Source organism: Vulpes lagopus, chromosome 3 (genome assembly GCF_018345385.1).
Source record: "Vulpes lagopus strain Blue_001 chromosome 3, ASM1834538v1, whole genome shotgun sequence".
NCBI lineage: Eukaryota > Metazoa > Chordata > Mammalia > Carnivora > Canidae > Vulpes > Vulpes lagopus.
This window is the reverse complement of record NC_054826.1, coordinates 90,162,482-90,185,805: the sequence shown is the minus strand read 5'-3', so window position 1 is coordinate 90,185,805 and position 23,324 is coordinate 90,162,482. Positions and strand designations below refer to the sequence as shown.

At 43.3% G+C, this 23,324-nt stretch overlaps 1 protein-coding gene across 1 annotated transcript in view; it reads right to left on the bottom strand.

The window, feature by feature from the left end:
• CALN1 (calneuron 1) overlaps positions 1–23,324 on the bottom strand; it is a 521,841-nt gene that overhangs the window by 473,756 nt on the left and 24,761 nt on the right. Inside the window, exon 2 of the mRNA XM_041750714.1 lies at positions 14,128–14,317. Within this exon, the coding sequence (XP_041606648.1) occupies positions 14,128–14,246 (119 nt within the window). The 5' untranslated portion in view covers positions 14,247–14,317. The remainder of the gene's footprint in view (positions 1–14,127; positions 14,318–23,324) is intronic.

The window sequence follows — 23,324 nt, the reverse complement described above, 5'->3', positions numbered from 1 at the left end:
GTTTGGGAGTTTCTTACAAAGCTGAACATAGTCCTCTCATGCTCTCCAGCAATTGTGCTCCTTGGTATTTACCCAACCAATCGAATCCTTATGCCCATACAAAAATCTGCAAGTAGATTTATGGCATTACATTTTTTTAATAAATCTACATATAGTTATATAGATTTACAGCATTTATAAATCTATAGCACCTTTATTCATAGTCACCAAAAATTGAATGCAACCAAGATGTTCTTCAATGGGTGAATACATAAGCAAACTGTGGAGCATTTATAAAGTGCAATATTATTCATAAAAAGAAATGAGGTATCAAACCACAGAAAGAGACAGATCTTAAGTGTATATGTGTAAATGAAAGGAGCCAGTCTGAAAAAGTTTGCATACTGTAGAGTTCCAATTAAGTGACATTCTGTGAAAGGTAAAACTATAGAGACATAAAAAGATTGGTGGCCAGGTGTTTGGGGATAAAAGAGGAAGGCTGAATAGGTGAACATGAGATGTTTTTATAGGGCAGCAAAACTATCCCACACGATACTGTAATCGTGGTTATACAACAGTATGCATTTGCCAAAATCCACTGAACTGCAGCCTGAAGAGTGAACCTTAATGTATGCAAATTTAAAAAAATAATTCAGAAGGTCAGCAGAATCTCAGGATGGAATGCAGAATGTGACAAATCAATCTGTATTCAAATATATGAAACAACCTCACTGAAGAGATGGGGGGCATGCTGACATAGGTAACTTTGGAAATGAGTGGAATCTGTACGACTAAAGGAAATGGAATTGCACATAAAAGCATTGTCTTTGATGTTTCCCACAGGTGTACGTGTTAGCACTTCTGATACAACTATGAATGTGTGCTGCAATTAAGCAATTGAGTAAAAGGATGGTGGATGGTAGGAGCTGGCTTTCTCACTGTTGAAGTGGGAATTTACAGGTAAGTAAGGACAGGCAGCTAGAATGATGCTTGTGATAATGGATTAGAGTGGAAGACATCAGAGTAACCCCTGTTTAGCTTAATATGGACACAGATGGTTACACAGAGAAATACAGATAGATACATAGGTTAATGCCACACGTATATTCCTTGCCCTGTCCACTGAGAGGGCTTAGAAGCAACAATACCTCACTAGCAAAAAACATATGGAGGGCTCAGATGCTGGTTTCTAATATTATTCTCTAACAGAAGAAACCAGGCCAGCATGCTGGGGCTTGAAATATGCAAGAGGAGCCTGGAGAATATCTCATAGTGCCAGAAAGTAAGGAAGTGCTCAAAACACAGAAACCAGGAGTTCCCAATGGCCAAGGCTGAGACCCATTTGATCAACAAAACAAAGTTGTATTGGGGATGCCTGGGTGGCTCAGTGTTGAGCATCTGCCTTCGACCCAGGGCGTGATCCTGGAGTCCCGGGATTGAGTCCCATATAGGGCTCCTTGTGGGAAGCCTGCTTCTCCCTCTGCCTGTGTCTCTGCCTCTCTCATGAATAAATAAATAAAATCTTAACAACAACAGAGTTGTATTGAATTTTTACCCAAAATGTAAAATAGATATCCATGAGTTGATATGTATGTAAACACTGTTGAACAAATACAAAATCTCTTCTACAGAATTCCAGATAACTTATATAGATACCCCGCCCTCATAGAGATGGAGCCGAACTCTCATTTCTTATGTGTAGTCTGTTATACACACTTTCTGCTTCTTCCAAAACATACATTCTATAATCCAGTAATTCCACTATTGGGTATTTATGCAAAGAAAATGAAAACATGAATTCAAAAAGACCTATGCACTCTTATGTTTATTGCAGCATTATTTACAAAAGCTAAGATATGGAAAAAACCTAAATATCCATCATCAGATGAATGGATAAAAATGTGATACACACATCCACACACATATTTATATACACAGTGAAATATTACTCAGCCATAAAAAAGAATGAGATCTTACCATTTGTGACAACATGGGTGGACCTAAAGGGTATTATGCTAAGTGAAGTAAGTCATACAGAGAGAGACAAATACCATGTAATTTCACTTATATGAAGAATCTAAAAAACAAAGCAGAAGAACAATCAAAAACCAGAAACAGACTCATAACCTCAGAGAAGAAAGTGGTGGTTGCCAGAGAGTAGATGGGTGGGGGATGGGCAAAATAAGTGACAAGGATTAAGAAGTACAAACTTCCAGTTGTAAAAGAAATAAGTCATGGGAATGTACAGCATGAAGAATATAGTTAATAATTTTGTGATAATGTTATATAGTGACAGATGGTAACTATAATTAATTTTGGTGAGTGTTGTGTGATGTACAAAATTGTCAAACCACTGTCATATACCTGAAACTAATATTAACATTGTAAGTCAACTATACTTCAATAATAAAAAAATTTTTATGAGTACAGTGTGGAAAGAGGGAAAATTAGCAACTTTACAGTGGAGAATCATGACAAACCCATTAGCCGGGTGGTCAAGGTCAACATGGACTGTGATAAGTCATGTTTATTGTATGTATCTTTTGCATGATGTTATAAAGATGGCACTTTACCTCCATGGGCTTCCTCCTCAAAACCTATAAAACCCCGGTCCAATCATAGGAAAAGCATTAGGCAAATCCCAGTGGAGGGATATTCAAAATACCTGATCAATACCTCTCAAAATTGTCAAGGTCATCAAAAATAAGAAGAGTCTGAGAAACTGTAGCAAGCAACAGGATCCTAAGGAGACGTGACAACTAAATGTAATGTCACATCCTGGATGAGGTCCTGGAACAGAAAAAGGACATTAGATGAAATCTAAGGAAATCTGAATAACATATGGACCTTGGTTAACAGTGGTGTGTCAATATTGATACAGTAAATGTAACATACCATCCTCATGGTGAAATGACAGTAGAAACAACTGAGTGTTAGATATATGGGGACTCTGTATTATCTTCTCAATTTTTCTGTAAATCTGAACGTGTTCCAAATAACAAAGTTTATTTTAAAAAATGCTCAGCCTCTCATATTGTCTCCCCAGGTGATGTGTCTTGTCACACAGGCATCCTACTGGCCTCCAAAGCTGAAGCTTAGAACTGGCAGCGTGGGGCTCCTTCAAGTTTATGCAGCTCTTTCAGGAGTCCTGGGCTCTGCCCTTACTGTTTGGCTACCTTTCAGTTCTACATGGCTGCACATCCCTGAGTCTATGCTTTACCCTCCAACCAGATGTGACTCAGGGATCTGCACACAGCCTCTGTTCTGGGGACACCTTGGCATTCACCTTGGGCAAACTAGTTAGCCTCTCCTTTAGTGTCTCTGCCCCACAGCTACTGAGTGAGGCTCGGGAGAGCTACCTTGTTGCCTTCTCCACACATTCAGACCAACGGCAGCATCTTCGGGCAGGTGCCCTGTCTGGTGGGCTCCCAGAGACCCCATGGAGGGGTAAGTCAGGAGCCTCTGTACCCTGGTGCTTAGAGAGAGAAAGAGAAGCAGAATAGCCTTCCTTAATTCTCTTACCTTCTTATCATTCATCCTTTTTTCCCTCCAACTCGTGACCAGAAAAGGGAGAGAAGTTTCCTTTACCTCTCCGGTGTCATATGTTCCTTCTCCCTTTCCTTACTGTTAAGCCTGAAAAGTGGTCAGAGGTATCTTTTTTACACCAGGAGAAGAATCAAAAGATCTGAGTCTCTCCTGTAGCCTTTGAATGTACAAATTTTCTGTCCATGAAGCTTGGCTTTGAAGCCTCATGCCTTCTTAGAAAGCCAAATGTCTGTCATCAAGCCCTGGGATGAGGTCTTTTGACCTGGGTTCAGCCTTAATGTTAACATGCATCAGTGTAATATTTGCCAAAATATTATTCCTACTAGCTATTGCCTGGGTGCATTGAGTTCTATAGATTGTCCCTATGGGGGGGGAGGAAATCAGAGGGAGATTCATCCTGTAGTAGAGGTTAGGTTTTGTTTGATTTTAAGAGGGAGAGAAAGAGAGAGGTGGGGGCGGGGCAGAGAGAGAATCTGAAGCAGGCTCCACATCAAGAGTGGAGCCCAACATGGGGATAGATCTCACAACCTTGAGATCATGACTTGAACCAAAATCAAGAGGCAGATGTTTAACCAACTGAGCCACTCAGGTGCCCCAAGGTTGGGATTTCTAAACAGAGATGGAGATCTTCCCTGGGAAGGGCTGAAGAAAGAAGCAGTAGCTCTGAGAAATGAGAGGGTAGGACTGCCCCCTGAGGCCTGGCAACACGGCTAAGAAACCCACCAGACAGGGAGCCTGGGGGGCTCTCACCCTGGGGGCTCTGATGATAGAATTCAAAGGGTCCACGGATTTGGATGGGAAATAATTTATCTTTAGTTTCATTATCCTCTAAATGGAATCCAGCATTTTCTCCAACTATAGGCACAAGCCATAAGGTGCAGTGGAATTAGCGATACTGTGACTTTGCCACTCATTTTCCTACAAGGTTACAGTTGTGACCATTCCATAATGTTGTTTACACTCACCACTGCGATACTTCAAAATTATGATAGTTGTTACTCACACTGCTAGATCTTATTATTTAATGCATCAACAACATGTATTATTATATCACACATTTGTTTTGTTTTAGTATTTTGATAGTGTACTTAAATATAATTGATTTCCTCTGTTGTTGCCTCAATTATTCTACCTCCTGCATTTAAAAACATAACTCACAGGTTCCACCAGGCTGCCAAAGGTATCCATACATAAAAAAAGACCCTTTACAATATTTTTTTTATTTTGGGGGGATTCTAAGAAGATTTATTTGTATACTGCAATTTTCCCCCTAAATTGAAATTCTCTGGTTACTCCCAAGCCTTCAGTAAAACCTGTGATTGATATCCATCTGCTGTGTGTTGGTGGAGTTGCGGGGATTTGAGAGAGGGTACGTGAAGGAAACCACCCTCTAGCATCACCACCCCTGGCCCAAAGGATGGTGGTGACTCCTCTGGTTGTCCCAAGAGTCCCAGGAGTGAACCGCAAGTGAAGCTGCACAGGGCTGGCTGGGATGGTGTCAGCTGGTGGATGGGAGCAAGTAACAAGAATCAGTTGCAGGGTGGCTTGACTCAGGAACAGACCTGAAGGCCACCTATTTCCCCCAAGTACAATATGAGAAGATTGCCCTGGAAGGGGAGTAAGGCAGACATTTGACTAACTGCAGCACAGTGGAACCAGTTACAGCTTTCCCTTAAGTGCATTTCATCAAAGGTCTGTGTGAACAGGGACAAATTAATTATACACTTCAAGCACCCCCTAGAGTCGTGGAGGGCAGGTCGGGAGCCCCCACTACTCTCTCTCCTGGAATGCGCTGGTTTACTACTTTGCCTGAAAACCTGTCTTGGTTACTGTCTCTGCTCATATGGCACAAACCAGGTTGGGATAACTTAAAGAGACAAACACTCTTCTAAAATAATGTTCAGGGGCACCTGGGTGGCTCAGAGGTTGAGTGTCTGCCTCCGGCCCGGGGTGTGATCCTGGGATTCAGGATAGAGGCCCCCATCAGGCTTCCTGCATGGAGCCTACTTCTCCCTCTGCCTGTGTCTCTGCCTCTCTTTCTGTGTCTCTCATGAATAAATAAATAAAATCTTAAAATAAAACAAAACAATGTTCAGAATTATGCACAGGATTCTCAGATCACTGGGAATGCCCCTTATCTTAACTCACCCAGCATCCAGTTCTTCTGTGTTCCCTAGAAGCAGAGGTGCATCCCTGGGGGTGGGTGGCAGAAGGATCCAAGATCCACGAAGGAAAACTGTGGTAGCTTTACTACATGGTCCCTGAATTCTTTGAGCCTCCTCCCACTGATATGTGCTGTCTATGCCTCCACTTCCTGAATCTAAGAGGGTTTGGACCGTTTTGACCGCTAAAATATGCCAGGAGGGATTTTTACATGGCAAAGTAATAAAAGGCCAAGCAGGTCCTCCTAGAAGGCTTGTCCCTAGATGCTTGTCTTCAAACCCAGATGCCAGGCTATGAGAAGCACAGTAGCATGGAGGAGTCATATGCTCCCAGCTGAACCAATCCTCCTTTAGCCTTCTCAGCCCAGGCAGCAAACATATGAAGAATAACCAAATGATTCCAGGCCCCAGCCATCCAAGTCTTTCCAACTGAAGCATAGACATCACGGAGTAGGGATGAGCCATCCCCACTGAACTCCTGACCCACAGACTCCATGAACATAAGATATTTTTTGGCTTATGACCCCTCCGAGTTTGGGGGGATTTATTACAAAGCAATAGTAGCCAGACTAAGGAGAGATAAAAGGTCCAAGGGGAAGAGGCTACAACAGTGGCTGTGTGTGGACCACAAGTGGAGAGCTGGAGTTGGCTCCAGTGGGAAAGGCTGGAGGAGAGGCAAGCGATGGGACAGGCCTGAGGGGCTGCTCAGCGTTCAGTTCCCTTTGGACTCTGTGATGGGCAAGGCTGCCTTGATCCAGAGGCAAAGTTCTGTTATTATACACTCTTCTGCTGGCAGCAAGACTATTAAGGCATGCACTCCCCTGTCCCTCCCCTTCTCTGCCCCACTTTCTCAATAGGAGAAAATGCTCAAATAAGAATGTGACACAAACACTAGGAGTAGGGTGGATGAATTTGGTCTAAATATTTCCTTTTTGACAAAAATATTTATTTACTTATTTATTTGAGAGAGAGAGAGAGCACAAGCAGGGTGAGGGGCAGAGGGAGAGGTAGAAGCAGACTTCCAGCTGACTAGGGAGCCTGATGAGGAGCTCCATCCCACGACCCTGGGATCATGACCTGAGCCAAAGGCAGATGCCTCACTCACTGAGGCACCCAAGTGCCCCTAAATACCTCCTAAAAGGGCTTCTGATGATGGAGAATTATGGGGTCAGTGTCCAAAACAGCCCCCTGCAAGCAAGAAAGTGTTTTGAATATTTTTGTCTTAAAAACTAGCATTCCATACCCTAACAGATCTACTTTTGTTTTAGTACTGAATTGTCTTAAATTACTGGCCAACAGGAGGAATGGACATGTGTGCCTTGTTTATCCCATGATGCCGGTATGTGTGGCCCACTGCTGCATCCCCTATGAAAGGCCAGCAGGACGGTCATACAGACTCCTAATGCCCAAAGTCCTTCCAAAGAAACCAAAATCCTAGGGGCTAATTGGCTTATTGAGTATGGAGTGCCTTTAGAGGATGCTTATTCCTGCTAATGTTAATCATTGATTTTCTGGCCTGTTTTATTAGAAGAATCACACAGAAAGTGAATGGATCCTTGGTGAAATGATAATTTCATAGAGAATCTCCACCTAGGTGAAAGAGTAATCAAAACTTCTTAGCTAAGATCATTTATAATATTTTCTGTGCCATCCAGAACGGCCACTTCGTGGACATTGAACATTTTCTTCATGGAGACTGGGCTCTTGACGTTATGTCTGCTCACTGTCTAAGGGACACTACTCCATTAATTATCACCTTTAAGCCTTTCTCCTCTATGGCTGCCATCCTCTCTACTCCGGTGCCCCCTGTCCCCTGAGGCCCTTCTATTAGGCAAATTGGTACAATAATTCTGGAGAGCATTTGGCAAATCCAGCAAAAGAAAGAGTGTGTATACTTTCTGACCCAGAAATTTCACTTCTAGAAAATTTATATTTAGATATACTTGCACTGGTTCATAAGGATAAATATACAAAGATGCTCATTGCAGCACTGCTGGTGGGAGCAGAAATAGAGCAGCCTAAACAGCCATCAATAGGGCAGTGGTTAAATAAATCACAGAGCAAGAGAAAAGGATGTTGGCGATAAATTGTTTAGTGAAAAAAATACTAGAGGAGCAATGTAACTACTAATAACTGCATATTTGGATGGATATATATTCATTTATTCTATGATATTGTACATCGTATTCTTGTTTTGGAGGTGAATGTCACACCCTGGAGCTGCATCACTACCTGTGTGTGTGTGCATGTGTGTGTGTGTGTGTGTACATGTGCGTGTGTGTGGCATGTTCCCAGGTACGCCCTGTGCATGAATTTATCTGAACACATAAACTCTATGATGAGCATTAATCCATCTTTTCCATGAGCCTATGAGCTGCATGAGGAAAAATATTATTCCTCTTATGCCTAGCACACAGCACAGAGCCTGGAGCACCAATTTACGGTGTCTGAATGACTATGGGTGTGAACCTTCACTGGGCCTAGGGTATGTGAGAACCTGGCATATCCTAGAGAGAGGAAATAAACATGTAGTATGTGATTTTACACACACACACACACACACACACACTCACACCTAGTGTTTCAGGCTTAAACTGTGTTTAGAAAAGCTGACTTAAACAAAGATAAACCATTCTCTTTGCTGTAGGGCATCTCTAATATTTTACTATACATGGATATTCTCCAAGAGGTAGATAAACCATGGATCATCATCTGAATTTTACTTATGATGAGGCACTTGTAGAGGAATATTTATTTACACTGATGTTCAGAGGATCATCTATTTGTTACATGTTGCATTAGAAGAATCATCAGAAGTAAATAAATAGATCCTGGATGAAAAAGGGTCCCAAGATAGAGTCAGACAATCTCCTGGAGAATGAGTGATTGTACATTTCTCAGCTAAGATAATCCAATATCCCAACTGGATGGCTGCATCTGGAGAGAAGAGAGGAGAAAAGATTTGGCCAGCTAAACAAGGGAGAGCAAAGTATTCTTACTGATGTGGCAACATGGTAGCAGAGACCCTCCCAACAGGGGCCTCTGGAGACCTGGCATGACTGTCAGTGATCATCTCAGAGAAAAGCAAATTGAGGGCAGCAGATTTCTGGGTTCTATTTGAACAGTTCTTGATTTAGTAGGCAGAGCTCACAAACATAGAGTTCGTAAACTCCCCTGACAAATTTTGATGAGCTAAATTTTGAACTAGCCCACATCTTGGCATTGCTCCTTCTGCTCTAACACTATCCTTTCTTCTGGCCAGAATATGATCAGGACTTACAGGGAGAGAGGCCAGATCACAGTGAGTGAGGGATGAGAAGGAAAAGAAAGATGGAGAATGAGGACAAGTGTAGGCAATTTTTTCAAGAAGTTTGAGGATAATTATATCTTTTTTAAAAGACAAAAGAATAAATGTTTATGATTAGGGGAAGAAGAAAGACATTGAAGAATAATACAGGAGGTAAAATTGATGGAATAAGGTCCCTGAGAGAGGGTGGAAAGGAATAGATGTCCACCCATATGTGGCAGGTGGTCCTTGGACTGATAGAGGGACCCCTCTTCCACTATGATGGGCAGGGGGAAGAAAAATGAACATGAACGCAGAAAAGGTGACAAAAGAGTAGGCAGGTGGTTGAAGAAGCTTCTTCCTGGAAACTTTATTTGTGAAGGAGGAAGTGGCGTTGTTTGCAGAAGAATGGATAGGAGTTGAAACCCTGGTAGAGAATGGTAGAGAATGGGGAGGGGACCTGACCACTAGAAGAACGCGTGAGCCACACAAGGACCCTCTGGGGTTGAAGGTCGTGTGTAAGGTTGCCTTTCCATGCCCAGTATCCATGTAGGATTTCCTCTCAGAGTGCTCCACATCCTGAAGTAAGAACAGTAATAGTAAACTGCTGTAACGTAGGTTGTCAAAGAGAAGAGTACTCTGTGTGAGCTCTCAGAGGTAAGGTATTCTAGAAGGTGATAAGATGATAGCTGAGGCCATGGTAGTGAAGGCTGAGAGGGGAGAAAGCCACTGGAGTTGAAGTTGAGGCAACATGAGGTGAAAATGTTGGCTGGTAATCAAGGGTCATCTTAGTTTCCTCATAGGACACTAGCACTCTGGACAGATATAAGACTCAACAAGCTGCTAACAATCTTCTGAGGTATTCAAGAAGCATGGTGACAATCAGAAGTAAAGAAGGTGATGGCAATTAGGAGAGATTGGAGGTGAGCTCTAAGGGTTTGTTTGGGGAGGACCTCCCCATTCCCCCAATTGTGCACACATACACACCTTGCTCCAATGAGAATGGGTCCTCTTCTCCATTTTAAGCACTGAGATTCCCCATAAGAATTATTTTAGAAAGGTCTTTGTGAGAAAAAAAAAACTGAACCCCACTGATGAGGCCAAACCCCTCCCATCCCAACAATGAGCCCAAAACCATCCAGTGAGTTAATGGAGCTGCCCACGGCTGCATCCTGCTAGGGTATCATACGATGTGCACTCTTCCCTAAGACTCCCCTAGAGCTACTGCTCAGTGATGAAGCATCCTTGTTAGGGCTGATGAGTTGAGTGCTGTTGAGGTCTAGCAGAACCTGGAACCCAGGGGGAGGGAAAAGCAGTGTCCACAGAGGGGCCAAGGAATTCTCTGAATACCTGTTATGAAACAGGGCAGAGAGGATGAAGAGGTAAATGAGAATGGGTAGGCTTAGGGACAGGGTGGCTCTGGTTGATTCCAGCTCAGCTAGGGAGGCCAACTTAGTAACCAGGCAATAGAGGCTGAGTTCCTTCTGCCTCTCACTGTGCAGGACCTTAAGTCATGGAGGAGTTTATGGGTCCTGTTTATGTAGAGACTCTTATCATAAGCTATTCAAAGCAGGGGTGGGAGGAAGAAAAAAAATCCCTTTGAATTTCCATTGCTTTCAGAGTCAGCAATTTAATGAGTCATGCATTCTGAATCTTTGCTTTGTCTACACGTTTTCATTTCAAAATACTAAAAACACTTTGTTTGGAACATGGGCTATTTTTAGATTATATATCAAGAGTGCACGTCCATTTCTCCCCATATTAGAAAAGCTTCCTTCAGACTGGGTTGGGGCAGCACGACAATGGTAGGACTGTTTACTTAGCTGCCCTTTGTTGAAGCCACCTGGGCATCTCTTTACTTCCTAGGGATTCTCTTCCAGCTGGCCTTCTGGACTGCCTGACAATCCATGAGTCAGCTCTAGACCTGGCCCAAAGACCCAGATCCTATAGTCTGGACAAAGGGGGAAGAACATCCCCTCAGACTTCCAGGCTGAGGAGTAAGTATCTTGGCTAGAGCCAAGTCAGGTCTTCATGCTGTGTACCCTTGCACGACTCCAAGAAATGAAGTGGCAGTGAAGGAGGTCCCTATCTCTAGGTCATCTCCTTCAGGTATATCAAGAGAAAGCCTACCCACGTCTTGGCAAAGACAGGAATAGATAGTCTAATTCTTTAGTAAATCTCAGGAGGAGATTTAAGAGGAAGACTGAGGCATAGGGGGTTACCCTACTTTTGCAGTCCCTGCCTTCTGCATAGGGTCTCTCTTCACACTGCACTTAGTGCCCCCAGCCAGCTTTATCTACCTCACTGCTTTTGTTCCATCAGTGATACTTCTCTCCTCTGCAGACCACCTGCTTTTAAGTGCTCCAGATTAGAGCATTAATACCATGCACCTTAGTAGCACTTAATGGACAGCCAGCCAACTTCAAGAATAGGGTATAAAAACCAATACCTCAAGGAACTAGGTTAACAAGGTACCTACTTCTCTGGTCATTGTCTTGCGCCTCCATCCATGTATTTATAGTGGAAGCAGCCATGTTCATACCCTCTGACTTTCCTCCCCTGGACACTGTTGATTTGATCAGGAGTGGACAGCAACGAGCCTATTCCTATGGAATTTGGAATTGAGACAATACTGACTCTCAGTCGAGGCTGGCTACCAAATTGGCAGCTATCTGACAAGAATAATTTTCACGTGAGAAACTGGAGAAACGCAGACAGGCAGAGAGAAGCAGCTTTCTTGGGTTTTCTATATCTCCCTAGGCCCTCATTCCAGCCACCTCTGAGGCCTTGGATTCTATGAGGCAACCTTCCTACCCCCAACCCCTGCCTGAGTCTTCCAAACACATTCCTCTTTTCGTTTAGGGTATCTCTGCCTGCTTCTTGTTACTTGCAACCAAAATGGTACCAGGAAGTGTGAGAATGACCTGGGACAGGTAGATGGGACACATCAAGGAGATGCCTCCCTACTTTATGATTTTGCCTACTCTGCCCGTATCAACCCTAACCATGTGGGCCACGTGCAGCATGCTTCAGGGTCTGAGGAGGCCCTTAATACTCTATAGGCTATAGTCCCAATACTCTTTCTGAAAGAGGTTCCTAGCTAAGGAACAAAGAACAGGGAGACAACGTACTCTGCAAGTCATTGCTGCTGGGGACTGATGTGGGAACATGTTCCTGGTGGGCTGTGTTCCCTTCCCCTCCATGCCTGACCCTTGTGCTGAGGCCTTGACAATGGAATCCACTCCCAAGGCCCCATCTCATCTTTCTTTTTAGCTGTCTCGCTCTGCCCACTGCACAAGGAAATCTTTGAGAAATGTGGGTGTATCCCCAAGGAAGGAGTAAGCAAATGCATGTTTGTGGTAGGCATGGGTGTGAATGTGTGTTGGGAATAATCCTGGTGCCACAGAACCACTCAGCCTGGGGTCCAAAAAGAATTTATGCCAACCTCAAAGGAGAAGCTGATGGCATGGAAGAAGCAGGTTCATTCCACGTGGGCTACTGCTGCCCCTTGAGACAGGTGAAACTCAAATGTCTAATGCGTGCCCATCACACTTTTGGCCAAAAAAATTCTATATCCCAAAGCCACAGGAAGATATGAGGAAATATATTTTAATGTGGGAATATGTTGAGCAAAAAGGGTATTTCTGACTCCATCAGACTTCTTTGTTTTCTATATGGCATCTTCATATCCAGTAGGGTAGACAATTGTCTTTCCCTCTCTGTAGCATCAGTCACATTTGCCATATACTCCCACGCAGGACATGCAGAAATGTTTCTCTGCCCAGTCCTGACCTCTTTCCCCCAACATACCCCCCATTTTCTCAGGGCAAGCACCTTCTATCACTTATACCAGTCTGAGCAAAGGCCAATCAGAAAATTCACCCTTGGACTGGTCCATTCCTGCTCTTGGGGCTCCTCTCCTGGAAGGGGTGAGCTGGAATGGGAAGGCCCAGCCCAGATCGTCGTCCCACCCATGGCCAACCCCCCTGAGCAGAGCCTCACTCTAAACCTGCCCTTCGGCATATCATGCCCCTGGCCAGGGGTCTTGTCAGCTCCAAGCTTTGATTTCCCAAACAATGAGCTGTGTTGGAGAAGGTTCTGGTTAGCACCTTCTAGCATTCTGCACTAAGCCCTGTAGTCTAGTCCCCAGGCCCCAAGAGAAATTACTGAAAACCAGCTGTAGTCACCAGAAACATTCCCACTTCATTTTTATCCCCTGTGGCCCAACCATAAACTCCTGGCCCCCACCACAGACACTTTCGGTCACTCCTGGCAGCTGGTGGCAGAGAGGGCTGGAGAGCCCATTCCAAACAGCCTTAGGGGGACCATTTCAGAACATATCTGATTATATGACTCACCACAGACCAACTCATCGACACCAGCATCACATAGATCAAGATTTCTTCCCTCCTTGCAAAACCACCCAGAGATGAAATTCGTCTTGAGTTTTTACATCTCGGAATGTCTCCAAGGAAAAGAAAGAGAGCAGAATTGAACAGCAGGAAGCCTGTGGCTTGGAGCGCATAAAACCCCTCCCCTTGAACTGATGTCCTCACCTGTTAGTGAGGAGAGCCAGGGAGGCCAGTAGTTACAAATATAAGTTTTGGATTCACAGAGACTTGGGTAGGAGTCCCGGGTTACCTTTGTCTATGCCACCTGGAGCAAGATGTTGAATATCTGTCTTATTTTTCTTCTGTAAAAGCCGGGTTAATAGTACTCCTCCAGAGCTACCGTGAGGACTCATTGAGATCATCTCTGCCAAGCTCTGCTCCCGCGCTGCCACATGGTACCCACCTTGTAAGTGACATCTGTGGCTGCTTTTCCTAACAAGCACCCCTAATCAGTCCCTGATAAGGTCAGTTTTCAAACCCATCCCCTTGCCCTATCCGCCCATCCTCAGATACAGTCAGTGGAAACCTGTCAGGCTCAAGAGGGACAGTAAAGTCTCTGTACCCGGCTGGCACACCCGTCCTCACAGGACCCCTCCCAGGTGGCCTGTCCCTGGGGCCTCCTCTCCCCCCCACACTCTGACACTCGGCAGCAAAGGCTCCCAGCCCCCGCACCCCCCCCTACCTGAGGGCTGAAAACAATCAAGTCCTGAGCAAACACTTGAGAAAGCGCTTTCTCCGGGGGGTTTGGGGGGAGATGACTTGCCAAGTGGGGAAGTCGGGGGCCTGGCTCCTCGGCGGCTCCTCTCCCCCTCCGGGGGCTCCTCTGCACCCCCTTGCCTCATTCTCAGGCTTTCCCTCTCCAGGTTGCTCCGGCAGCCGCATTGGAGGTCCAGAGCGATGTTCTCAGAGAGATTTGTGAGCACATCAAGGGAACGTCGGCGGAGACACACACTCTGCAAGGAGTTGACAGAAACTTACTGCCTGCACAGCACTGGTTCGTTATTTACCCAAAGTCAGTTGCCTAAATAATTTACACCCTCCCTTCTGTGTTTGAACAGGACAATGGTAGAAGCACAGTCGTGGCACAAGGAAAACAATTACAGTTGTGACAGATGTTTAGTTATTAATCAGGCCTCAGTGGCACCAGAGGGTATTACACAGCAAACCAATAATGTGTCTTTGGAACCAACCTTAATATTTACAGGTACTTTTCCGTTCACCCTCCCGTGGGCTTTGCGGTAGCCTGAGCTGTGTGGAGAGAGCTCTAGAGGAGCCAACATGATTGCAACTTGCAAGAAAGCCCAGCACCTTGCCAGCATAATTTGTTGCCTTGCTGTTGACATCAGAGCCACAGAAACAAAGTGGGGCCAGAGTTAGTAATAGTCGTCTTAGGGAGAGAACTCTTGCCAAGCCCCCGAAGCCTGGTGACGCTGTGCACAACCCAGCGCAGCGTCATCCTATCTTCCTTGGGCAAAACAAAGAGCAGTCAAGATTAGTATCCCTTTACCAGACTCCATCAGACTTGCTTCCCACGTGTACGGAGCCTCTGGGTTCCCTTAATGTCATCATCTCTCTTCTTTCTCCAACACCTGGTTAACCCCTTCTTGTCCTTTACAACCGGGCTCAGGTTAGGGCCGCAGCCCTTATTTGTGCCTGCTTTTGCTGTTGTCCACAACCTCTGCCCCTCTTTCCTGGCACTATTGCATCGAGAAAAGCCCTAGGCCAGGAGTAATTCAGATGCACATTGTGTCCCATGGTCCCATGCAAAGACAACCTTAAAATAATTGGTGTGCAATAAACACATATTGAACTGACATTTAATCAATGTTGGTTCTCTTTGGTTCCATATTGAAGTTAAAAGGAAAATAAAGCAAAGAGTCTCAAGAGATGGGAAGTACAGGGGCAGCCCCAGTGGCGCAGCAGTTTGGCGCCGCCTGCAGCCTGGGGTGTGATCCTGGAGACCCGGGATCGTGTCCTATGTCAGGCTCCCTGCATGAAGCCTGCTTCTCCCTCTGCCTGTGTCTCTGCCTCTCTCTCTCTCTGTGTCTATGAATAAATAAATAAAACCTTAAAAAGAGAGAGAGAGAGAGAGAGAGAGAGAGAGAGAGAGAGAGAGAGAGAGATGGGAAGTACAGATAATTCAACTGGAAGAATCTTGGTGATGAACCAAACAAGCCCTGTCCCCCTGCATCGAGTCCTTGCTGAGAGAGCTGGTCTATTGGAATGTCCACACATTGTAGCAGATAGTGACCTCTCCTGACAGCAGACAGATGAGGCTCCATTCCTCACTCTTGGCCCCTGCACATGGTCTCCGGGGGAAAAGCTCGCTGCTCTACAACCAGTCTTCTGATTCTGATGAGAGGTGTCTGGGAATTCCCCTGCAGAAGCCAGCCCATAAGAGATAAGGCTCAGAAAATGCCTTTAGGAAACACAAAGCCTTGAAGAGGTGTGTACAAATGTTATCACTGTTGTAAACTATGGTTGTAAATCTGTTGCATGGTAGGCACTGAATGTCAGCCCCATCCCAGCTCAAATGAGACAGGCTCGGCCCTATGCATAAGGTATGTCAGTTCCTAGAATGATGAATGACAGTTTTAAATTGATTGTGTGCTTGTAACTTCCACCTTGACCAGAAACCTCTATAATCTAGGTCAGGGCTGGGCCAGATAGTCTCAGGGTGATCCTGACTACAAGATCTTTGGTTCTCTGAGGGTTGTGGCATGTGACTTGGACCCTCCTCTCAAACTGGAGCTCTATTTCATGTGATTGAGCTGGAAATTCCCAAAGGTTGGGGCCACAAATCACCCTATAAAGAGAAAACTCCCCAAAGCCAGAAGCCTTGTCTCACTGAACAAAATAGATGAGATACATCCATGCAACACCACTTTCTTCAGACATAGTCCTCACAACACCACTTGTCTCCAGGCATACATCTATACACACACACTCACACACACACACACACAGATGCACACACATACTGTTATACACACGCTCACAGACCGGTCTTCACTCACAGCCTATGTGTGATCTCAGACCCACATTTGGCCCCTATCCTCAAACATTTGCACAAGGAGAACTCATCCCACAGCCACACAGCTGCACACACTGTCCCTGTCAACATGAGCACCCATAGGCATCCTCACACACATACACACACAAGTCATGTTCACACACACTAGAGTACTTGCTTACCCACATATGCTGCACACACAAATCTGTACTCTTAGTCATCTCCAGATATTATGTTAAGTTTAAAAGGAAAAACAAGTTTCCTGTGTCTTTACAGTAGAAATGCAAAAGAAAAGTGACATTTTATTTCCAGATAGGCTTTTAGTTGCCATGAAGGGTCTAACCATAAAAGCTGTGATTAGCAGCAAACACCAATTTTGAAGGAGAGTAATCAGCTCCCCATATACAAGAACTTCTGAATGTGTTGGGTCCCCTCCCTCATCAGTCCCCTCCAGGCAGAGTGGACACCAGGGGCACCCTCCAGCGCTAGTCCGGCTGCCAAGACAGCAATAGGATCTGCCAGGAGCTCGCAGAGAAGGATGTCCACGCTGATGGTCACAAGGGCATTAGAACCCAATCCACTTAATTACTTGGAACTTGCTCCTAGCACAGCAGGAGCACTCAGCACTGGAGGTGGCAGCTCCCCATCAGGAAGGGCTGCTCCTGCTGCCCAGCTGGCCTCTGGTGCCCTTCACTGCGGCACTCACGATGTGCCAGGGAAACACAAAGCCAGGCGCTGCTCCCTCAGCCAGAAAGTGACTTGGCTCTTCCAAGGAGAAGCCATCTCACCAGAATGCACCCCTACGTCATAGCTGGCCTGACACACAACGGGGGACACCCAGCGACCCTCCACCAGCTGGGACTGACAGCCCATGGCCAACTAATGAGGCACTCTAAGTTGGCATCTGCACAGAAGATGGACCTGCATCTTGCCATTTCACTAGGAGCTTCTCAAAGATGGGAGCCATGGTACATGCACCTCTCAAGTCCCAGTGGCCTTATGCACCTTGGGACCCACAGTAAATACCTACTGAAAATAACTCTTTGTTCCCAAATTAACTGCTTACCTAATGAGACTCCTAAGGGCAATTAACTTGCAGCATGTCTCCTTCATGCCCATTTGCCACTTGTCTTCATTATCATCTAGGAAGTCAGCCAGGAGCTGGCTTTTCAGCCCAAGTTTTGAAGTTAGAGCTTTAGGCTAATTCCTGAACCCACATTAGTGTCTTCTTCAGCTTTTCATGCTGACAAATGACCCAACCACTTCCTTTAACCCCTAAAATGTTCCTTGAGCACTGGCCAATCACTGTGAGGCACTCTGGTCACTCAAGAGCTCCATCTGCACAATCTCTTTTACCAAATCATAATATGCAGAGATTGGGAGTAGTGATGTGCTTAAAGACATGACTAACCGGGGGGCACCTAGGTGACTCAGTGGTTAAGTGTCTGCCTTTGGCTCAGGTCATGATCCCGAGGTCCTGGGATCGAGTCTGCATGGGGCTCCTTGCAGGGAGCCTGCTTCTCCCTCTGCCTGTGTCTCTGCCTCTCTCTGTGTCTCTCATGAATAAATAAATAAATAAATAAATAAATAAATAAATAAATAAATAAAATCTTAAAAAAAAAAACCATGGCTAATTGAATCAGATCATGCAGTTCAAATCCTGGCTTTGCCACTTATGGGCTGTGTTACTGTGGACAAGTTTCTTAACCTCTCTCTGCTTCACTTCCCTTATCTGCAGAATAAACCTCATAATGATAGCACCTACTTTTTAGGATTATTGTAAAATGCTTGGCACAGAGTAAGTACTACATATGCTAGCTGTCATTATTAATTCCTTCCTTTTGCACCTAACAGGCAGTGCCTGAACACCCACTCTGTTCAGATGGGTGTTGGGCTGAACCCACAGTGGGATGGGGGTGGGAGTGGTTCAGAAGTGAATGCACCACAGATACAGGCAAAGAAGGAGGCTGCCCTTGCTCCTTCAGTTCAAAGAGTCAGTTTGTCCTAAAACTGGGAGGGGAGGTTTTGATTCTTCCCTTCAGTTCCACCATTTAAGAACATAATGGATCCCTGTGACTGCCTCTGAGGAAGGGAGAAATAGGGCTGCAGTCTGCATGAACTGGGCAACCTTGTCATTCCAGCATCTATGTGTCTGAGTATCTATTTGGGTACATGAGTGACAGGCAAACTCAGTCTTTCATGGATTTTCATCCCTTTTGGAGTATCTAAAATTACAATAACTGTGGGAGTAAGGTATGGCTGAAAATCTAATGTTTATGATTAGAGTGTACAAGCCTGCACTTTTTGGCATAAATAATTCATAAGTATGAGGTAAATGGTTCTATTTAGTTTCTAAGAACCCCAAATACTTCCCAGGCTGATAATTTAGACTAAGATACACTTCAAATGTTCACCAAGAATGTTCCCACATTCTGACCATGTCGGACATCAACTTAGAGTCTTTTATGTCTTGTAGCCCCTGTTACATTTTACAGTTGTTGACAGACACATTATAATCATAACTGCATGCTCTGTAATGTTTGACAAGGGTTTTGCATGTGGGTCTTTCCTCTCAAAACCCTCCACACGTGTGTCATCGAATTGATCCACAAATAAAATGTTCTTTTTTACAACGGAATACAATTCTGGCTTTTTGTTCATCATGCCTTTCACTTACTATTTTTTAGCACATTTCAGGTATTTAATAATAATGTATTCTATATAATACATATATAATATGTGTATACATAATAATATATACATATATAAATAATAATGTATGTATAACAGTAATACATTATTATTAATTATATTCATCTTGCTGTGCACTAGGTTTCCAGAATGTAGTCATCTTATAACTAAAACATTGTATCCTCTGACCAACCCCAAGCCTCTAATAACCACCATTCTATTATCTGTTACCATGAGCTCAACTTCTTTTTTTTTAGATTCCACATACATATAAGTGAGGTCATGCATTATTTGCCATTCTCTGCCTGGCTTATTTCTTTTTATTTCTTTTTCTTAAAAAAAAGTTTTAAAAATTTTAAGAGTGATTTATGTATGTATGTATGTATTATGTATTTATTAATTTTAGAGATAGAGAAAGAGAGTTCTTGTGTGCACAGGGGCAGGGAGGGGCAAAGGGAAAGGGAGAGAGAAACCCAAGCAGACTCCATGCTGAGTGGGGAGCCCAACTTGGACATCCATCCCACAACCCTAAGGTCATGACCTTAGCCAAAACCAAGAGTTGGATGCTTAACTGACTGAGCCACCAGGTGCCCTGGTTTATTTCACTTAGCATAATATCCTCCAGATTCATACATGTTGTAGTAAACGGTAGGATTTCCTTCTTTTATGGCTGATTAATATACCAATGTGTGAATGTATGTGTGTGTGTATGAGAGATAGATTATACATAGAGTTATATGTGATTAATATAGATGTCACATTTTCTTTATTGATTCACCTATTGATGGACACTTAGGTTGTTTCCATATCTTGGCTACTACAAATAATGCTGCAATGAACACAAGAGTACAGATAGCTCTTTGATAGTGACTTTATTCCTTTTGAATATATACCCAGAAGTGGAATTACTGGCTCTTATGAAAACTCTATTTTTAATTGTTTGAGGAACATCCATGTTTTCTATAGTTGTTGTAACAGTTTACAATCTCACTAACAGTACACAAGTGTTCCCTTTAATATAATTCTGTTTGAAAGGTACCTTTGGACAAAACATTAAGTGGAGCAGGTCATGCCATGTGGTATTTAGTGAGCTAGAACTTGCTGAGAGCAAGAAGTCAGAGGTATAGTGAGAGATCCAGCCAGCCCCAAAGCTAAGTGTAGCATTTACTGGATCATGTGAGCACTGGAGCTCCTTCTATAGGGGAGATGTTGTCAAAGAAGAAAACACTGCTCAAAGTGTTGATGAGCAACAAATTCTGACCATTGTGCTTGTGTTTATGGACTCCGAGACCATCCTCCTGCAGAAGTGATTATTCATCATCAATTAAAATATTTTAATACCAAGGAGTATTCAAAATCACAAATAGAAGATAAAAAATAAACTGCTGGTTTGCATGTAGGAAATGCCCAGTGAGTTCCTGAAGAGCACAAAAGCATGTGCTAAATGCTCCCTTATATATACTGTAAAAGTGAAAATTCATTTTCTTCTTATTTCTGTCCAAAATCATTTGGATACATGAAAATAACTTTCATTTGGGCAAAGAAAGCCAAGATTCTAACCCAAGCCTGATAACTAGCACTAGTTCCTCAAAAGCACCTGAGTATAATTCTGCAAATGCTACTTCCCAAGAGTCCTGATGCCCTTTCATGTCCTGGTTCAGAGTCACATGAGCAAAATATCCTAAACCCTCGTTCCTCAAAATGAAAACCAAGAACTATAAATGACTCTGAGCAATTAAACTGAAAGTTGAAAACCACAGTATAATAGGAAGATGGACCTTTCCTTAACATAAATACATATACATCCACATTGGTTCAAAAGTCAGCATTCAGCCTCTTATTTTTGAGGAAACAAAAATATGTTTGAGGAAACATCAGAGACTTAATGGCTAAAATCACGATAAAGTCTCTATCACCACCACTATTCATTATATTGTTATTGTCTCTGCTACTATTAATACTATACTGTAGGCATTAACCAACATGATTGGACAAGCAATTAGAGGCATAAGATTGGAAAGGAAGAAACAAAATAAAACCATCTCTTCTTAGAGGTGATATAATTACATATCTGGAAACCCAAAAAGAACCCATGAAAAGCCTATTACCAATAATAAGATAATTTAGAAAACTGGCAGGATGTAATGCTAACATTTAGAACTTATTAGACTTCCTTTATAGAAACAATAATACTGAGTTAGAAGAAATAAATAATAGCCAGAGGCTATTTACAGTGGCAAAAATAAATAAATTAGATGTTTCACATATTTAAAAATTATATCAAAAGGAAAAGTAAAGCAATTCCTAAAAATTAAACTACATGGGGACACAACTGTATTTCAGGTTGATGGCTTAACTTTAAAGAGAAGAGGGGTTTTTCAAATTATTTAAAACAGGGGGATGTGGGTGGCTTAGTCAGCTAAGCATCTGACTCTTGATCTCAGAGTCTTGAGTTCAAGGTCCTAAGTTTAAGCCCCACAAGGGGCTCAACACCGGGTGTGGAACCTACTTTAAAAAAAGAAACAAACGGTTGGCAAACTGAACTCCAATTTTAAAATTAATTAATTAATTAAAATTAATAAAATTTAAACATTTAAAAAACGAACAAAAACAAATCATTGAAAACATAATATTTTGCACATTCCGAGAGACAGAGCCTTAGAATGAAAAGAACCACCAAGAAATCGTAAATAAGTTAATGTCATTAGGAACCAGGATTTTCTGTATTGGAAAAAAGAGATATAAATGTAAAATTTTAAAGTGAAATAGAAACCCTAAAATTTAATTTGCATAAGAATAATAGTATGAATTCAGGATTTATTTTTCTTTCAAGAATATGCATGTCCCAGGCCTGTTGCTGAAAAGGTTTCTTTTTTTTTTTTTTAATAAATTAATTTTTTATTGGTGTTCAATTTACCAACATACAGAATAACACCCAGTGCTCATCCCGTCAAGTGCCCCCCTCAGTGCCCGTCACCCATTCACCCCCACCCCCCGCCCTCCTCCCCTTCCACCACCCCTAGTTCGTTTCCCAGAGTTAGGAGTCTTTATGTTCTGTCTCCCTTCCTGATATTTCCCAACATTTCTTCTCCCTTCCCTTATATTCCCTTTCACTATTATTTATATTCCCCAAATGAATGAGAACATACACTGTTGTCCTTCTCTGATTGACTTACTTCACTCAGCATAATACCCTCCAGTTCCATCCACGTTGATGCAAATGGTGGGTATTTGTCGTTTCTAATGGCTGAGTAATATTCCATTGTATACACAGACCACATCTTCTTTATCCATTCATCTTTCAATGGACACCAAGGCTCCTTCCACAGTTTGGCTATTGTGGACATTGCTGCTAGAAACATCGGGGTGCAGGTGTCCCGGCATTTCATTGCATCTGAATCTTTGGGGTAAATCCCCAACAGTGCAATTGCTGGGACGTAGGGCAGGTCTATTTTTAGCTTTTTGAGGAACCTCTTAAAATTCCCCTTTAAGAAGAAGTTCAGTGGAACAATCCACAAAAACAAGGACTGAATAGATATCATGATGACACTAAACTCGTATCTGTCAATAGTAACTCTGAACGTGAACGGGCTTAATGACCCCATCAAAAGGCGCAGGGTTTCAGACTGGATAAAAAAGCAGAACCCATCTATTTGCTGTCTACAAGAGACTCATTTTAGGCAGAAGGACACCTACAACCTAAAAATAAAAGGTTGGAGAACCATTTACCATTCAAATGGTCCTCAAAAGAAAGCAGGGGTTGCCATCCTTATATCAGATAAACTAAAATTTACCCCGAAGACTGTGGTGAGAGATGAAGAGGGACACTATCTCATACTTAAAGGATCTATCCAACAAGAGGACTTAGCAATCCTCAATATATATGCCCCGAATGTGGGGGCTGCCAAATATTTAAACTAACTAATAACAAAAGTGAAGAAATACTTAGATAATAATACACTTATACTTGGTGACTTCAATCTAGCTCTTTCCACCCTCAATAGGTCTTCTAAGCACAACATCTCCAAAGAAACGAGAACTTTAAATGATACACTGGACCAGATGGATTTAACAGATATCTACAGAACTTTACATCCAAACTCAACTGAATACACATTCTTCTCAAGTGCACATGGAACTTTCTCCAGAATCGACCACATACTGGGTCACAAATCAGGTCTGAACCGATACCAAAAGATTGGGATCGTCCCCTGCATATTCTCAGACCATAATGCCTTGAAATTAGAACTAAATCA